Below are 18,222 nucleotides of genomic sequence, written 5' to 3' on the forward strand. Positions count from 1 at the left end.
CCACGGCTTAGTAAATAGATCCCTAGGTCACTGATTGCCAATATCCTGTCATGCCCTCCAGGAGGGGACAGCCAGGTGGGAGGTCCAGGGGACAGGGTGCAGGCAAGTGGGTGGCGCAGAGGGCATAGCACCACGATCATGTCATTGTGGCACCGTCCCCAGGGAAACCGAGAACGTGACAGGGGGTTACTAATCTTTGCAGCACCCTGCAGAGCTTCCTGGCGCCACCCAAAGTATTTACCATTATTTTTCCCCAGAGGGGGTGTGGCCACTCCTCCCAGATTTGGTCATGCCCCCTTCGGTACCTGGGCCCTGTGGCTGTCTCAAGGGCCCTGCCCGCCCCCACTATACAAAGCTTCAATTCTGGGCTCTGATGATGTGATTCAGAGTAACTTACATCATCAAGCCGTTTAGGACCGCCCACTTTCCTCGAAAGTCGATAGCGGGTGGCTTTTGGTGACAGAACTGGCAACAACTGGCATCCTTGCCCACTTTACTGGGCATCCGGGATTGGGTAGCTACTGTACCTAAAATTCCGAAGTCACCGAGACATTTTGGGGAGTTGGGTACGATATGCCGGCGGTCAGGATCCCGATGGTCAGAATGGAGAGTTAGGGTTAGAATACTCACCGGGATCCATTGGCATTGTGACAGATGGGATTCCGCCATCAGGGTTGATGACACAGCCGCAGCCTAACCCTAACCTTCCCCTACCGCAGCTTAACCCCTCACATTCCCACCGTTGTATTATCGGAAAACCAGTGCTGCCCATGGGCAAGATGAGGTTACTGTTACTGGTCAATGAGGGGTCCAAGACGGGTATGGGTCATAGGCTCGACATGCATTTGGTCGACAGTCATTGGATCGACCACTATAGGTCGACAGTGACTAGGTCGACACCTGAAATAGGTCAACACAGTCATTAGGTCGACAAGAACAAGGTCGACATGGGAAAGGGTCGACATGAGGTTTTTTTTTACTTTTTCTGGTGTCGTTTTCATCGTAAAAGTGATGGGGAACCCCAATTAGTGCACCACAGAGGCGGAACTACCGCCAGTGCAACCTGTGCGTTGCACTGTGGCCCGACTCTGTCCAGGGGCCCAAAGCATGTAATGAGTCAAACTGACTCATTACATGCCGCTGTGTGCTGCGGGCAACCGCTGCCCGCAGCGCACAGCCGCCCAGAGAGGAGAGGAGCAGCGGTACGGGGGAGAAGGAGGAGGAGGGAGCCGGAGGAGGGAGCCGCAGCAGCGCTTTGTTACTGGTGGAGGCGCTGCTGCTGCCCCTCTGCTTTACTATAGGCTGTCTTCCGAGAACAGCCCTTTAGTGAAGCAGAGGGGCAGCAGCAGCGCCTCCACCAATAACACAGCGCTGCTGCTGCTCCCTCCTCCACCTCCCTCCTCCTCCTTCTCTCCTGCCCGGAAATCGTGATCTGCCAGAAGCTGCACCGAGGAGCCTGAGCCAGCGGAGAGGGTAAGTATAATTCTTTCTTTCTTTCTTTCTTTCTTTCTTTCTTTCTTTCTTTCTTTCTTTCTTTCTTTCTTTCTTTTCTTTCTACAAAAAAGGGGGACTGTCTGCCGTAGTGTGTAAAAAGGGGGAATCTGCTTGCCGCTATGTGTAAAAAGGGGGAATCTGCCTGTCGTAATGTGTAAATGTGAGAGGGCAACGCCGGGACGTATAGTGCCTGCTGCCGTGCAGGTGTAGGCGTACCACTTACCGGACGCCGCACGCTCTCACTCTCAGGTGCCGGAACCCTCGACAGTCCTGGAAACTCTTCTGGACGACCCGGAGACAAGAAAGCCTAAGAGGGAGAAACTATTGAATACCGTCCCCCAAACCGTGGACCGCACGCCCTACGTGGCTGAAGAAAATCGCCCCTTCGGGCTAGGTGGGGGTCATCACCGGCGTCCGCCTCAGAGCCCGAATTTCACCTATCGGCACTTTCGCACCAGGTGGAAATTCCGCCTTGCACAGCCGTGCAAGGCTCACCGTTGCCCTGAAGGAAGGGAGATAGAAAGAAACACACACACGGACAAAACGCTCAGACCGTTGTTACTCAACGTCTTACGTCTTGTACTCCGATCTTCTCCAGTTACAGGTCCCTGTAAGGAGGCAAGGAGAAAAACAGCCATGCAGGGCCTAACTCTAATCTAGTGTGCGTCCGCTACACTAACTTCATAACAAGCCCTCAAACTGGCCTAAGTGTAAGTGGTGCAACACAACTATGCACAAACTTTATAACAACAATTTGCCCTGCACGGTAACATCACACATCGAAATACAACATAACACGGTGCTGTCCCTTGAAATCCCTACCCGCAGGAGGAAGGGGGTGGGCACCGCACGGCCTACCCACCTCCTGTACCTTCCCTTATACGGGCCTCAGGCCTAACTACCTAAATACCTCGGGGGACTTATTCCCTGGGCCTAGTGCCCCCTAGCTGCACACAGGCCGGAGACCTGACTTCACCCACGAGCCTAGTGCCCACCTAACTTACCAGTTGGGTGACCTGGGCCTAATACCCAGGGTCACCTTGATGTACCTCTGGTGGCCAAAATACTCTAGGGCCTAATGCCCTCTAATGTTCCCACAGGCCTATTGCCTGAACGTACCCTTCGGGCCTAGGGCCCGCCTACCGTGTGGCAGAGGGCGACTCGGGCCTAACGCCCGAACCCCCCGGATGGTAGTGATCGGGTCTGGGCCACGGGTCGAGGGGATCCCCGACTACGCGTGGCCTCGGACCCAAACGCACCGACTCTCTAGCGCCCACGGGCTGGGAGGGCCCGACTAAATGCCCACAGGCCGGGAGGGCCTGAATGTGCCCACGGGCCTAGTGCCCGAACACCTGGTGGTCTAGGGAGGAGGGCCTATAGGAGCGTGGTGCAGGCCCAAGGCCTCTTACCCGGACCGGTGGGAGAGGCTGGGGAGGGGAGCTTCGTCAGCTCTTTTGCTTACCTCTCTCCACAGCACTCTCCGCCGATCTTCCTCTGCTGGGCCGCCGCTTCCGCCTCTTCCGGCACCGTCCTGTCTTCCTCTGCTCCTTCCCGGCTTGGCTTCGGCCTCCTCTGGCGCCGCTTCTTCCGCTGCCGCCCGCGTCTTCCTGGGGTCCTCTGGAGCTCTTCTCCGCTCCGTCTCCGGCTCACGACTGAGCTCCGCCGCCGCCCAGCGCCTGATATAAGACGCTGGGAGGAGGCGGAGCCATGACGCGGCGGGCTCCCATTGGTCCGCCGCGGCGACTCCTCATTGGGCGCCGGGCCGCGATCAGCGATTGGCTCGCGTCCGGCGCCCTTTTCAAATCCGGAGCCGCTGATTGGAGGAACTTGGATCCTCTCGGATCCTCGTTCCTCCGTACTCCGGCGCGCTGCCGCCCGCCGCCTCACATAAAAACGGGGAATCTGCCTGCCATAGTGTGTAAAAAGGGGGAATCTTTCTGCCGCAATGTGTAAAAACGGGGAATCTGCCTGCCGCAATGTGTAAAAACAGGGAATCTGCTTGCCGCTGTTAGGCGCCGAGGGTCCGCCCGTCAGTGCGGCCCGGCGCCTAGCAACTAGGGACGCCGCAGGCAGACAGCCGCCGGCTCCCTAGCAACGCTAGACGCCGGGCGCACGGAGCCACTCAGACCCTAGCAACGGGGACGCCACGGTCGGACCGCGTTCCCCGTTGCTGGGTCTTAATTAATCAGTTCAATTGTATCCTGGCCGTGCAGCATGCAGCTGCACGGCATGATTATGTGATTACCCTGTCTGGATCTTGATTGGAGGGCTCCCAAATTTAAGCACTCTCCGGACTTCTCACAGACGCCGGTGATAGCTTCCTGTTTGCTGTGTCAGTTACAGAGAGTTTCCAGTCCTGCTCAATCCGGTTGTTCCTGTCCTCAGTGGTCCAGTACTCGGAAGTTGTCATCTATTCCTGGAGTCCGACCGAGCACCTTTAACATCCTGTGGTGTTCGTGAGTCGCGGCGTAGCCGTGTGTTGCGGCTTGACCGCTTACTGTTTATTATTTAGTTTCTTGTGTTCCGGAGCTTTTGCGGAGGATTCCGCTCCCACTAATCCACTCTGGTATCCAGCGGTGCTGGATAGGAGTAACGGATCAGTGGATCTTTGGTTGTCCTTTTCCCTGGCGGTTTGTCCGCACATACTTTTGGTTTAAGTTAGTTAGCTTGTAGCCCCTGGCCTGGTTGCTTAGTCAGAGGGCCCCTTGTTATCACCCTGTCTCGGATTTCCCTTTGTCTCCCATTAAGACCTGAGGGGGCATCGAAGTTGGGCAGACATAATCCGCCCTTCAAACGCGGCTGCCATGGGCTCAAGCAACCATAGTCTCGCAGGGGATTTCTGATAACACGGGCGAGACAACGGAGTTAGGGCGCCAGGGGTTACTAGGCTTTCCTGCTCCCGTAACCAGCATATCTTTCCAGTACTCAGACCTCTGCCATTAGATCTCCTCTGGTCTGGAGTACGGGAATCATAACAGCCGCAATGTGTAAAAAGGGGGAATCTGCCTGCCGTAATGTGTAACAAGGGCACGCTGTCTGCCATAATGTGTAACAAGGGCACGCTGTTTGCCGTTATGTGTAACAAGGGCACGCTGTCTGCCGTAATGTGTAACAAGGGCACGCTGTCTGCCGTAATGTGTAACAAGGGCACGCTGTCTGCCGTTATGTGTGAAAAGTGTACGCTGTCTGCCGCTATGTTTAACAAGGGCACGCTGTCTGCCGTTATGTGTAAAAAGGGTACGCTGTCTGACGCTATGTTTAACAAGGGCACGCTGTCTGCCGTTATTTGTAAAAATTGTACGCTGTCTGCCGCTATGTGTAACAAGGGCACGCTGTCTGCCGTTATGTGTAAAAAGGGGACGCTGTCTGCCGTTATGTGTAAAAAGGGCACGCTGTCTGCCATTATGTGTAAAAAGGGCACGCTGTCTGCTGCTATGTGTAAATAGGGCACGCTGTCTGACGTTATGTGTAAAAAAGGGGGACGCTGTCTGCTGTAATGTGTAAAAAAGAGGAATCTGTCCGCCGTAAGGTGTAAAAGGGTCTCTACCTGGTGTAGTGGTGCTATTGTGCGGCGTAATTTGAAGAATGGAGACTACTGTGCACCGTTTTATGAATTGGTATTATTTTGTGGCCACACCCCTTCCCCACGAAGCTACGCCACTATGTATTTTTGCGCGCGCCTATGGCGCGCACTGCCCCTGTTTTGCATGCAGGGGTGGGGCTCCGATGCTGTTTCTTGCACACAGTGCTAAAATGTCTAGTTACGGCACTGTTGCTAGGTATCCACTTCCCTGAGCAGGTCCCCCTCACCAGATCCTCTCCAGGGGTGAGGGGGTGCAGTGGCGGATTTAGGGGGGGGGCACCAAGGCACGTGCCCCCCCTGTCATTTTTAGTGCAGACTGACATGCGGACGAGGGTCCGCATGTCAGTCTGCGGTCTCGTTTCCTCCCCTGCTGTTAGGAGGGACACGGAGGGCACAGTGCGCGCCTCTCCTGTGTCCCTCCTGGGTCTCCGGCGGCCGCTGGTCTCATGAAGGAAGTGCCGTTCGTGAGCACTTCCTTTATTACAGTGACCCGCGGCCGCCGGAGACACAGGAGGGACACAGGAGAGGCGTGCACTGTGCCCTCCGTGTCCCTCCTAACAGCAGGGGAGCGGGGGGAGCAGCGGCGGCGGCGGCGGAGGAAGGGGGGGGGGAGGACGCACTGGGGGGGAATATCTGGCACTGGAGGCATATTTGGCAGGGAGGGGGGGGGAGAATATCTGGCACTGGGGACATATATGGCACTGGGGGGAATATCTGGCACTGGGGGCATATATGGCACTGGGGAGGGAATATCTGGCACTGGGGGCATATTTGGCAGGGAGGGGTGGGGGAGAATATCTGGCACTGGGGGGAATATCTGGCCCTGGGGGCATATATGGCACTGGGGGGGGGGGAATATCTGGCACTGGGGGCATATGTGGCACTGGGGGGGGGATATCTGGCACTGGGGGCATATGTGGCACTGGGGGGGGAATATCTGGCACTGGGGCATATGTGGCACTGGGGGCATATATAGCACTGGGGGGGGGGGGGCGATATCTGGCACCGGGGGCATATGTGGCACTGTCGGGGAATATCTGGCACTGGGGGTATATGTGTACCTGGCACACATGGGGGGGGCTATATTTGGCACTGGGGGCATGTGAGTACCTGGCACCGTGGGGGAATATCTGGCACTGGGGACATATGTGGCACTGGGAGCACAGCCCTAGCAACAAGGACTACCTCCTAGCAACGAGCATGACACCCAGTGCATGAAACCCCTGGCAACGAGCATGACACCCAGTGCATGAAACCCCTGGCAACGAGCATGACACCCAGTGCATGAAACCCCTGGCAACGAGCATGACACCCTGAGCATGAAAACCCCTGGCACCGTGTATGGAACCAAGAGCATGAAACCCCTGGCAACGAGCATGACACCCAGTGCATGAAACCCCTGACAACGAGCAGGTATTTGAAAAGTAATTAAAAGCCTTACTGTAGGACTTAATGTGTAATGGGCATTGCGGTGTGTGGCATAATGTATCACGGACATTGCGGTGTGTGTCATAATGTGTCACAGGCATTACGGTGTATGGTATACTATATCGCTGGCATTGTGATATGTGGTATAATGTCTCAGGGTCATTGCAGTGTGGCATAATATATAACGGGCATTGCGGTGTGTGGCATAGGGTATAACGGGCATTGCGGTATGTGTCACAGGCATTACGGTGTATGGTATACTATATCACGGGCATTGTGGTATAATGTCTCAAGGTCATTGCAGTGTGTGGCATAATGTGTCACAGACATTGTATGTGCTATAATGTATCAGGGGCATTGCAGTGTGTGGTATAATGTATCACGGACATTGCAGTGTGTGTCATAATGTGTCACAGACATTGTATGTGCTATAATGTATCAGGGGCAGTGCAGTGTGTAGCATAATGTATAACGGGCATTGCAATTCCTGTCATAATGTGTCACAGGCATTATAGTGTGTGGCATAATGTGTCACAGGCATTACGGTGTGTGGCATAATGTGTCACAGGCATTACGGTGTGTGGCATAATGTGTCACAGGCATTACGGTGTGTGGCATAATGTGTCACAGACATTGTATGTGCTATAATGTATCAGGGGCATTGCAGTGTGTAGCATAATGTATAACGGGCATTGCGATTCCTGTCATAATGTGTCACAGGCATTACGGTGTGTGGCATAATGTGTCGGGGGCATTATGGTGTGTGCATATTGTGTCATGTGCATTATTGTGTGTGGAATAATGTCTAAGGGCCATTGCAGTATGTGGCATAATGTATACTGGGCATTACTATAAGGAGGAAAAATGACAAATAATGTAAGGGGCATGAATCAGGATTATTTTTCTTTCCTGTGGTGGCCAACATCTGGGCGTGCAGGTTGCAAAACTGGGGTATAAGGTAGTCTTTTCCTGCAATACCACGCCCATTCAAACGAAGCCACGCCCATTCCAACAAAGCCACGCCCCTTATGGTGCCCCCCCTGTAATTTTTTTCTGGATCCGCCCCTGAGGGGGTGGACTTGGATGGGATGGGGGAGGGGGGGGGGGCAAGCCATTTTGTCGCACATGGTCCCACCGCTCGCTAGTTCCGCCACTGGTGCACCATGTCCCCTCGCATGGCGAGCAAAGGCAAGGTGCCTCTCTCCGCTACCGCTGCGCTCGGCACAGGTTACTATTCCCAATTGTAGTCCACGTGGATCGTAAAGTATGAAAAAGTTCAAAAATGTTTTAACATTTTTAAAAACGCATGTCAACCTTTTTCCATGTCGACCTAGTACATGTCGGGATCCGGTCTGAAGATTGACACTGTTTAGGTCGACAATGTTTAGGTCGACCACTATAGGACGACAATCACTAGGTCAACAGGGTTGGAAGGTCGACAAGGTTTCTAGGTCGACATGTGCTAGGTCGACAGGTCAAAAGGTCGACATGAGTTTTTCACAATTTTTTCTTTTTTTGAACTTTTTCATACTTAACGATCCACGTGGACTACGATTTGAACGGTAATCTGTGCTGAGCGAAGTGGTAGCAGAGCGAGGCACCTCGCCTTCGCTCGCCATGCGAGGGGACACGGTGCACTAATTAGGGTTTCCGGTCACTCTACAAAGAAAACGACCCCCCCCCCAAAAAAAAACACCTCATGGCGACCTTTTGACCTGTCAACCTAGCACATGTCGACCTAGAAACCCTGTCGACCTTCCAACCCTGTCGACCTAGTGACTGTCGACCTATAGTCGACGTAAACATTGTCGACCTAATGATCCACACCCTACATGACGACCTAGTGTCCATGTCGACCTGATGACTGTCGACCTAAGTGTGGTTGACCTAATGACCGTATCCCGTCCAGGACCGTGGCACTGGAAGTAACCTAAAGTGTGTATCCCCACAATAGTGTAGAAAAAGTGTAGGGATAATACAGACATCAGCAGTAATGGTGTATATATGTGTAGAGGTTATGTATTACACATATACTGTATAGCAGATTAGATTATAATATATTATAAACCATAAATATTCTTCCTCAAAATAAAATAAAAAAATACCACTAGCCTCCTTGCCGAAACCCGGGATCGAACCAGGGACCTTTAGATCTTCAGTCTAACGCTCTCCCAACTGAGCTATTTCGGCAGCCATTGGTAGAAGCTCGCAGTGCACCCTGACGTCTAGACCACTCCCTGCCGGTGAGTCACTGCCAGCTGCCTTATGACACGGTTGGAACTCTGCTCTGTGACGTCACACATCCTCCAACCGCATGTGAATGTTACAAGAGCTCAGAATATGCCGTTGAGAAGTAACAGCCAATAGGAACTGAGCAGGAGAATACTCAGTGTCACGCATTCATAGGCTGAAATCTCCCAACCCTGTGCATGGGTCTCTGTGGCGCAATCGGTTAGCGCGTTCGGCTGTTAACCGAAAGGTTGGTGGTTCGAGCCCACCCAGGGACGCGAGTTTTTTTTTTCCGTTGATAATAAAAAACCAAAACTATATTATATTTTAATTACAAAATACATTTATTTGGTGTTCGATGTTATTTGCCAAGTTAGACACATAATAACGTGTATAGCATGGTCACTATTTAATTTAATATGAAACACTGGCAAGAACAGCAAAATATACATTGCATTCCAGTAGCAAAGCTTATTTACTTTGCTGTTGCGCCTTTGTCCGGGAAATATGTAATTATAAAATATCGAGCATATGTATACTATATGGGCAGTGCCATTTTTAAGCATCCCCGAAAAATTTAGAGTGACATTTAGCACTGTGACCACACGATGGCGCTCTGGCTGCACAGATGATGCTGCAGTTTATGTTACATTTTCCCATTGTGAGTTTAAATAAAGTTTATTGCTTTAAAAAAAAACGTAAATAAATAATACATAACCCCGCCCTTTCCCAACCTCGGCGCGCGCACCTTCCCCCCTCGCGCTCGTGCCCGTTATCTTCTCCGCCGCGCGCGGGCGCGTGACACAGCAGGCAAAATCCAGGAGGAGTGGGAGTCCCCGCGCAGGGAGCGCGCCCCGTCACCGACAGTGTCCGTACCCCCCGCCATGTACCGGGCCCTGTACGCCTTCCGCTCCCCGGAGCCGAACTCTTTGCAGTTCGGGCCTGGGGAGAGCTTCCTGATCTTGGAGCGGTGTAACCAGCACTGGTGGCTGGCCAGCAGCTGCAGCAGCGGGGACACGGGCTACGTGCCGGCCTCCTACCTGGAGAGGATCAAGGTGAGCGGCCCTGCGCCGGCCGTGACGTCATTGGCTTCGTTGTAACGTCACTGTCACGTGTGTCATGTTGTGTAAGGTGTCGTCATTCTGCAAGTTATGTCACATGTACAAATGTGTGATGTCAGAGTAGGAGCGGTGTGATGGAGGGGACGTGGCCCTACGGTGTGATGGAAGAGGAGGGGACCTACGGTGTGATGGAGGAGGAGAGGACATGGCCCTACGGTGTGATGGAGGATGTGGAGGAGGGGACCTACAGTGTGATGGAGGAGTAGGAGACGTGGTACTACGGTGTGTTGGAGGAGATGTGGTCGTACGGTGTGATGTAGGAGGAGGGGATGTGGCCCTATGGTGTGATGTAGGAGGAAGGGACGTGGCCCTATGGTGAGATGTAGGAGGAAGGGACGTGGCCCTATGGTGTGATGTAGGAGATGTGGTCGTACGGTGTGATGGAGGAGGGGAAGTGGCCCTACAGTGTGGTGGAGGGGACGTGGCCCTACAGTGTGATGGAGGGGACGTGGCCCTACAGTGTGGTGGAGGGGACGTGGCCCTACAGTGTGGTGGAGGGGACGTGGCCCTACAGTGTGGTGGAGGGGACGTGGCCCTACAGTGTGGTGGAGGGGACGTGGCCCTACAGTGTGGTGGAGGGGACGTGGCCCTACAGTGTGGTGGAGGGGACGTGGCCCTACAGTGTGGTGGAGGGGGCGTGGCCCTACAGTGTGATGGAGGGTGCGTGGCCCTACGGAGTGATGGAGGGGACGTGGCCCTACGGAGTGATGGAGGAGGAGGGAACGTGGCCTTACGGTGTGATGGAAGAGGAGGGGACCTACGGTGTGATGGAGGAGGAGAGGACATGGCCCTACGGTGTGATGGAGGAGGAGGAGGGGACCTACAGTGTGATGGAGGAGTAGGAGACGTGGTACTACAGTGTGTTGGAGGAGATGTGGTCGTACGGTGTGATGTAGGAGGAGGGGATGTGGCCCTATGGTGTGATGTAGGAGGAAGGGACGTGGCCCTATGGTGTGATGTAGGAGGAAGGGACGTGGCCCTATGGTGTGATGTAGGAGATGTGGTCGTACGGTGTGATGGAGGAGGGGACGTGGCCCTACAGTGTGATGGAGGGGACGTGGCCCTACAGTGTGATGGAGGGGACGTGGCCCTACAGTGTGATGGAGGGGACGTGGCCCTACAGTGTGATGGAGGGGACGTGGCCCTACAGTGTGATGGAGGGGACGTGGCCCTACAGTGTGATGGAGGGGACGTGGCCCTACAGTGTGATGGAGGGGACGTGGCCCTACAGTGTGATGGAGGGGACGTGGCCCTACAGTGTGATGGAGGGGACGTGGCCCTACAGTGTGATGGAGGGGACGTGGCCCTACAGTGTGATGGAGGGGACGTGGCCCTACAGTGTGATGGAGGGGACGTGGCCCTACGGAGTGATGGAGGAGGAGGGGACGTGGCCCTACGGAGTGATGGAGGAGGAGGGGACCTACGGTGTGATGGAGGAGAAGAGGACATGGCCCTACGGTGTGATGGAGGGGACGTGGTCGTACGGTGTGATGGAGGAGGAGGGGACGTGGCCGTACGGTGTGATGGAGGAGGAGACGTGGTACTACGGTGTGTGGGAGGAGATGTGGTCGTATGGTGTGATGTAGGAGGAAGGGACGTGGCCCTATGGTGTGATGGAGGAGGAAGGGACGTTGCCCTACGGTGTGATGGAGGAGGGGACGTGGCCCTACAGTGTGATGGAGGAGGGGACGTGGCCCTACAGTGTGATGGAGGAGGGGACGTGGCCCTACAGTGTGATGGAGGAGGGGACGTGGCCCTACAGTGTGATGTAGGGGACGTGGCCCTACAGTGTGATGTAGGGGACGTGGCCCTACAGTGTGATGTAGGGGACGTGGCCCTACAGTGTGATGTAGGGGACGTGGCCCTACGGTGTGATGTAGGGGACGTGGCCCTACGGTGTGATGTAGGGGACGTGGCCCTACGGTGTGATGGAGGGTGCGTGGCCCTACGGTGTGGCGGAGGGTGCGTGGCCCTACGGTGTGGCGGAGGGTGCGTGGCCCTACGGTGTGGCGGAGGGTGCGTGGCCCTACGGTGTGGCGGAGGGGACGTGGCCCTACGGTGTGGCGGAGGGGACGTGGCCCTACGGTGTGGCGGAGGGGACGTGGCCCTACGGTGTGACGGAGGAGGGGACGTGGCCCTACGGTGTGACGGAGGAGGGGACGTGACCGTACGGTGTGATGGAGGAGGAGGAGGGGACGTGACCGTACGGTGTGATGGAGGAGGAGGGGACGTGGCCGTACGGTGTGATGGAGGAGGGGAGGACGTGTAGTGTGATGTAGGAGAAGGGGATGTGGTTGTATGGTGTGATGTAGGAGATGTGGTCGTTTATACAAAGTATCCAGTGACGTGTGCGCACATTTATTCCAAGCATTGCCTAATTGGAGTATATTTATACCAAGCAGGTCCTTTATGCATTGAGTAGTGTCTTAAAATATCCGTTTTTGTTTATGTATTATTGATACATTTCAAGTTGATTTTAGTTACACGCTAGAAGCATTGTGGTCTGTGTAAGTATGAGCTACATGTATTGCCCGCTGAGAGTCTGGGACCTTGTGGTGGGGGTTGGGTGCGTTACTTAGAATCAAAATTAGTCTTCACCTTCTGTAACACAAGGCTTGGTGAGTATAGGACCCAGGTACGGGTTTGCTTGTGTCCTCTAATACGTGGACACATATAGTGATCTTGTCTTCCAGTATGGTTATTTGAAACCAAATTGGCCCAACAATTGGAAAACCAGCAAGTAGTTGCCATCCTTTGTACGTGGTTATCAGACGGCAAGTAGTATTGCCATCCTTGCTATGGCCTGTGCCCGTTAAATGGTTGAATCTGGTTGATCATTGCGTGCATGCTGTGACCAGTGATTGCGTCGCAGTTGGTGCAAGTTTTGGAGATACTTTGCAGGTTCCAATTGGTGACTTTCCTCCCTAGTGCCCTAGATTTCTGTAACGTCTGAATTCTGCGCTATTTTGCCATCCTGCTCTCGTGTACCTGTCCTGTGGTTTTGAGAAATCTACATTAAGCCCCTTACCCATTGGCATCTAAGAAAGACAGCATGTAAATCGAGATGTGGACACATCCCATCTGTTCCAATAACCCCAAACGTGCTGGGGCCTCAGTCAGCTGAATCTTTGTGCTTCTCACGCCCTCCTCCTCCCCATTCAAGATTGAGAACTTAATCCTAAGGAAAACGGAAAACACCTGTATATCTGCACCCGTTCCTCCCTGTTCCTAAGTAGAATAGTGGTCTGCGGAGATTACCGCACATTCCCTGTCATTCCCATGTTCCTCATTTTCTGGTGTTATAAGTAGAGATGAGCGGGTTCGGTTCTCAGAGAACCGAACCCTACCGAACTTCACGTCTCGAGGCCGGATCCGAGTCAGGCTCAGGTTTTCCCACCTGACTCGGAAACCCGAACGCGGCAAAACGTCATCATCCCGCTGTCTGATTCTCGCATGATTTGGATTCCATATAAGGAGCCTCCAGTCTCAGTGTAGTGAAAGGACGTGTCTCCGTCCTCCAGTGTCTGTGTGGGGGCGGGAAAGTGGGGTGGCAAGTCTTGTGCTGTGTTGTGCTGCTCAGTCCAGTCCAGTGTAGTCACAGTGTATTGTGCTGCATCAGTCCAGGCAGTCACAGTGTTGGTGTCCTCTCCTGCCAGTGTAGCTGTATAAAGTGTTGTTGACTGTGTTGTGCTGCATCAGACCAGTGGTAGTGTCCTGTCTCATCAGTCATTCCAGTGACTATATACGCTGCTGCTATATGTCCACTGCTGCCGTTTAATAATAATAATAACAACAACCACAAGTCCCTTACAGTATTGTTGTGTTGCATCAGAGCAGTGGTAGTGTCCTGTCTCATCAGTCATTCCAGTGCCGCATATTGTCGCATATAACTCCCAAAAAATAATGGAGAACAAAAATTTTGAGGATAAAATAGGGAAAGATCAAGAAGAACCACTTCCTCCTAGTGCTGAAGCTGCTGCCACTAGCCATGACATAGATGATGAAATGCCATCAACGTCATCTGCCAAGGCCGATGCCCAATGTGATAGTAGAGGGCATGTAAAATGCAAAAAGCCAAAGTTCAGTAAAAAGAACAAAAAAAAAGAAATTTAAATGGTCTGAGGAGAAATGTGAACTTGCCAATATGCCATTTACGACACGGAGTGGCAAGGAACGGCTGAGGCCCTGGCCTATGTTCATGGCTAGTGGTTCAGCTTCACATGACGATGGAAGCCCTCATCCTCCAGCTAGAAAAATAAGAGTTAAGCTGGAAAGAGCACAGAAAAGAACTGTGCGTTCTGAGATGGTATCAGAAATCCCCAAGGGGAGTCCAAGTGTGTCGGCGGTTGCGATGCCTGACCTTCCCAACACTGAACGGGAAGAGTTGGCTCCTTCCACCATTTGCACGCCCCCTGCAAGTGCTGGAAGGAGCACCCACAGTCCAGTTCCTGATATTTAAATTGAAGATGTCACTGTTGAAGTACACCAGGATGAGGATATGGGTGTTGCAGGCGCTGAGGAGGAAGTTGACGATGAGAATTCTGATGGTGATGTGGTTTGTTTAATTCAGGCACCAGGGGGAGACATCTGTTGTCCTTGGGACGAAGAAGCCCATTGTGATGCCTGGGCAAACTACCAAAAAAGCCACCTCTTCGGTGTGGAATTATTTCTCCACAAATACGGACAACAGGTGTCAAGCCATCTGTTGCCTCTGTCAATCTGTAATAAGTAGGGGTAATGATGTTAACCACCTAGGAACATCCTCCCTTATACGTCACCTGCTGCGCATTCATCAGAAGTCCGTGTCAAGTTGTGAAACTTTGGGTAAGAGCGTAAGCAGTCCACTGACGCCTAAATCCATTCTTCCTCCTGTACCCAAGCTCCTGCAAGCCACACCACCAACTCCCTCAACGTCAACTTCCTCCTTAGACAGGAACGTCCATAGTCCTGCAGGCCATGTCACTGTCAAGACTGAGGAGTCCTCTCCTAACCGGGATTCCTCCAGATGATCCTGGAGTGGTACGCCTGCTGTTGCTACTGCTGCTGTTGTTTCTGCTGGGAGTCGATCGTCATCCCAGAGGGGAAGTCGGAAGACCACTTGTACTACTTCCAGTAAGCAATTGACTGTCCAACAGTCCTTTGTGAGGAAGATGAAATATGACAGCAGTCATCCTTTTGCAAAGCGGATAACTGAGGCCTTGACAGCTATGTTGGTGTTAGAGGTGCGTCCGGTATCCACCATTAGTTCAGTGGGACTTAGAGAATTGATGGAGATAGTGTGTTCCCGGTATCAAATCCTATCTAGGTTCCACTTCTCTAGGCAGGCGATACCGAGAATGTACACACACGGTCAGAAAAAGTCACCAGTGTCCTACAAAATGCGGTTGTATCCACTTAACCACGTACATGTGGAGCGGGGCAGACTAAGGACTATATTACTGTAACAGCCCACTGGGTAGATGTATGGCCTCCCGCAACAACAACAGCAGCGGCGTCACCAGTAGCAGCATCTCGCAAACGCCAACTAGTTTTTAGGCAGGCTACGATATGTATCGCCGTTTTCCATAAGAGGCACACAGCTGACAACCTCTTACGGAAACTGAGGAACATCATCACAGAATGGCTTACCCCAATTGGACTCTCCTGGGGATTTGTGATATCGGACAACGCCACCAATATTGTGCGTGCATTACATCTGGGCAAATTCCAGCATGTCCCATGTTTTGCACATACAATTCATTTGGTGGTGCACAATTTTTTGAAAAATGAGAGGGATGTGCAGGAGATGCTGTCGGTGGCCCGAAAAATTGCGGGCCACTTTCGGCATTCTGCCACTGCGTGCCGAAGACTGGAGCGCCAGCAAACACTCCTGAACCTGCCCCGCCATCAAACTGAAGCAAGAGGTGGTAACGAGGTGGAATTAAACACTCTATATGCTTCAGAGGATGGAGGAGCAGCAAAAGGCCATTCAAGCCCATACATCCACCTACGATATAGGCAAAGGAGGAGTAATGCACCTGACTCAAGCGCAGTGGAGAATGATTTCCGTCTTGTGCAAGGTTCTCCAACCCTTCGAACTTGCCACACGTGAAGTCAGTTCAGACACTGCCAGCTTGAGTCAGGTCATTCCCCTCATCAGGCTTTTGCAGAAGCAGCTGGATAAATTGAAGCAGGACCTAAGACGGAGCGATTCCGCAAAGTATGTGGGACTTGTGGATGGAGCCCTTCATTCGCTTTGCCTGGATTCAAGGGTGGTCAATCTGTTGAAATCAGAGCACTGCATTTTAGCCACCGTGCTTGATCCTAGGTTTAAAGCCTACGTTGTATCTCTTTCCAGCAGACACAAGTGTGCAGAGGTGCAAAGGCCTGCTGGTTAGTAAATTGTCAACTCAAGCGGAATGTGACCCGTCAACAGCTCCTCCTTCAATTTCTCCCGCCACTGGGGCTGCAAGGAAAAGGATAACATCTCCTAGCCCACTCGCTGGTGGTGATGCAGGGCAGTCAGGAGCGAAAGCTGACATCTGGACCGGACTGAAGGACCTGCCAACGATTACTGACATGTCTACTGTCACTGCATATGATTCTGTCACCACTGAAAGAATGTCACAGTCCATACGTATACTGGCAGGAAAAAGAGCAATTTGGAGGCCCTTGCACAAACTGGCTTTATTTTATCTAAGTTGCCCCCCCTCCAGTGTGTACTCCGAAAGAGTGTTAAGTGCAGCCGGTAACCTTGTCAGCGATCGGCGTAGGAGGTTACTTCCACTAAATGTGGAGAAGATGATGTTCATCAAAATTAATTATAAATTCCTCCGGGAAGACCTTTACCAGCAATTTCCTCCAGAAAGTACACATGGACCTGTGATTGTGCATTCCAGTGGGGATGAATTAATACTCTGTGAGGAGGAGGATGTACACAGTGAAATGGGTGAGGTATCGGAGGATGATGATGAGGTCGACATCTTGCCTCTGTAGTGCCAGTTTGTGCAAGGAGAGATTGATTGCTTCTTTTTTGGTGGGGGCCCAAACAAGCCAGTCATTTCAGCCACAGTCGTGTGGCAGACCCTGTCGCTGAAATGATGGGTTTGTTAAAGTGTGCATGTCCTGTTTATACAACATAAGGGTGGGTGGGAGGGCCCAAGGACAATTCCATCTTGCACCTCTTTTTCTTGTTTGTGCTGTTTGGGGACTAGTTTTTTGAAGTGCCATCCTGTCTGACACTGCAGTGCCACTCCTAGATGGGCCAGGTGTTTGTGCCGCACACTTGTGTCGCTTAGCTTAGTCATACAGCCACCTCGGTGCAACTTTTAGGCCTAAAAACATGAATGTTATTGAGGTTAATAATACCGTAGGAGCAAAATTACCCCCAAATTCTGTGATTTTTAGCTGTTTTTATGGAGGGGGTTTTCCAAAAATCATCCAGATCCAAATCCAAAACACGAAAGTGGAATTAGAACCAAAACCAAAACACGAGAAGTGCCAGCCGCACATTATAAGTGCTGCTCCCAGACTCTTCTAACTTCATGAATATTTATACTGTATTTAGATGAAGTTACTTTGCTAGTATTACAGGTGCATGTAAAGTCGCTCAATTATCCTGTCTCATCATTACCTAATTACTGGTAACAGCCACATATGTTGTAGCAGTGAACAAGACTATCAGGATAACGCATATATCTCTTACCGTAAGAACATAGAACATTCTTTATTAGCACAGTAATGTCCTTATGAACACATACAATAAATATTATTATTATTATTATATATATATATATATATATATATATATATATATATATATATATATATATATATATATATATATATATATATATATATATATATTTATTATGTACACCCAAAGACGGCACTCACTGGTCTCACAAAGAAAAACTGGACAACGTCCTCTTATCAACGTTTCAGGTTTATTTCAACCCATCATCAGGATACACATAACAATTAACAAGTGACATAGACATACCTTATATACCCCTCCGTGCAGCCAAACGAGCGCGCCAATCTCAAATCCCAGCCGTCTAATCAGTGTAGCACATCCCTTTTCCGGAAGTCTTAGTACGTGTACAAAGCGCGCCCGGTTGTCATAGCAACCCGTCACTAACTCCTGGGCCATCAATAATGACACGCACCAATAGCGGTGCCTGTCAGCAAACGCTTAACTTAACGCTGACAGGCACCGCTATTGGTGCGTGTCATTATTGATGGCCCAGGAGTTAGTGACGGGTTGCTATGACAACCGGGCGCGCTTTGTACACGTACTAAGACTTCCGGAAAAGGGATGTGCTACACTGATTAGACGGCTGGGATTTGAGATTGGCGTGCTCGTTTGGCTGCACGGAGGGGTATATA

At 52.0% G+C, this 18,222-nt stretch overlaps 1 protein-coding gene and 2 non-coding genes across 4 annotated transcripts in view; 2 read left to right on the forward strand and 1 right to left on the reverse strand.

Moving 5' to 3' along the window:
* Positions 1-18,222, forward strand: part of NCKIPSD (NCK interacting protein with SH3 domain) — a 297,008-nt gene that overhangs the window by 77,560 nt on the left and 201,226 nt on the right. Inside the window, exon 1 of one of the 2 annotated variants that reach the window (XM_063941149.1) lies at positions 9,493-9,789. The exons of the other annotated variant lie outside the window; for it this stretch is intronic. Coding sequence (XP_063797219.1) covers positions 9,619-9,789 — 171 coding nt within the window. The 5' untranslated portion in view covers positions 9,493-9,618. Of the gene's footprint in view, positions 1-9,492; positions 9,790-18,222 lie in introns of those variants that run through there. 2 annotated transcript variants of the gene reach the window in all.
* On the reverse strand, positions 8,623-8,695 carry TRNAF-GAA (transfer RNA phenylalanine (anticodon GAA)). Its single transcript has one exon. It is a non-coding gene; the product is annotated as a tRNA-Phe (tRNA).
* Positions 8,939-9,012, forward strand: TRNAN-GUU (transfer RNA asparagine (anticodon GUU)). Its single transcript has one exon. It is a non-coding gene; the product is annotated as a tRNA-Asn (tRNA).

The sequence above is a fragment of the Pseudophryne corroboree genome, chromosome 9 (genome assembly GCF_028390025.1).
Source record: "Pseudophryne corroboree isolate aPseCor3 chromosome 9, aPseCor3.hap2, whole genome shotgun sequence".
Classification (NCBI taxonomy): Eukaryota; Metazoa; Chordata; class Amphibia; order Anura; family Myobatrachidae; genus Pseudophryne; species Pseudophryne corroboree.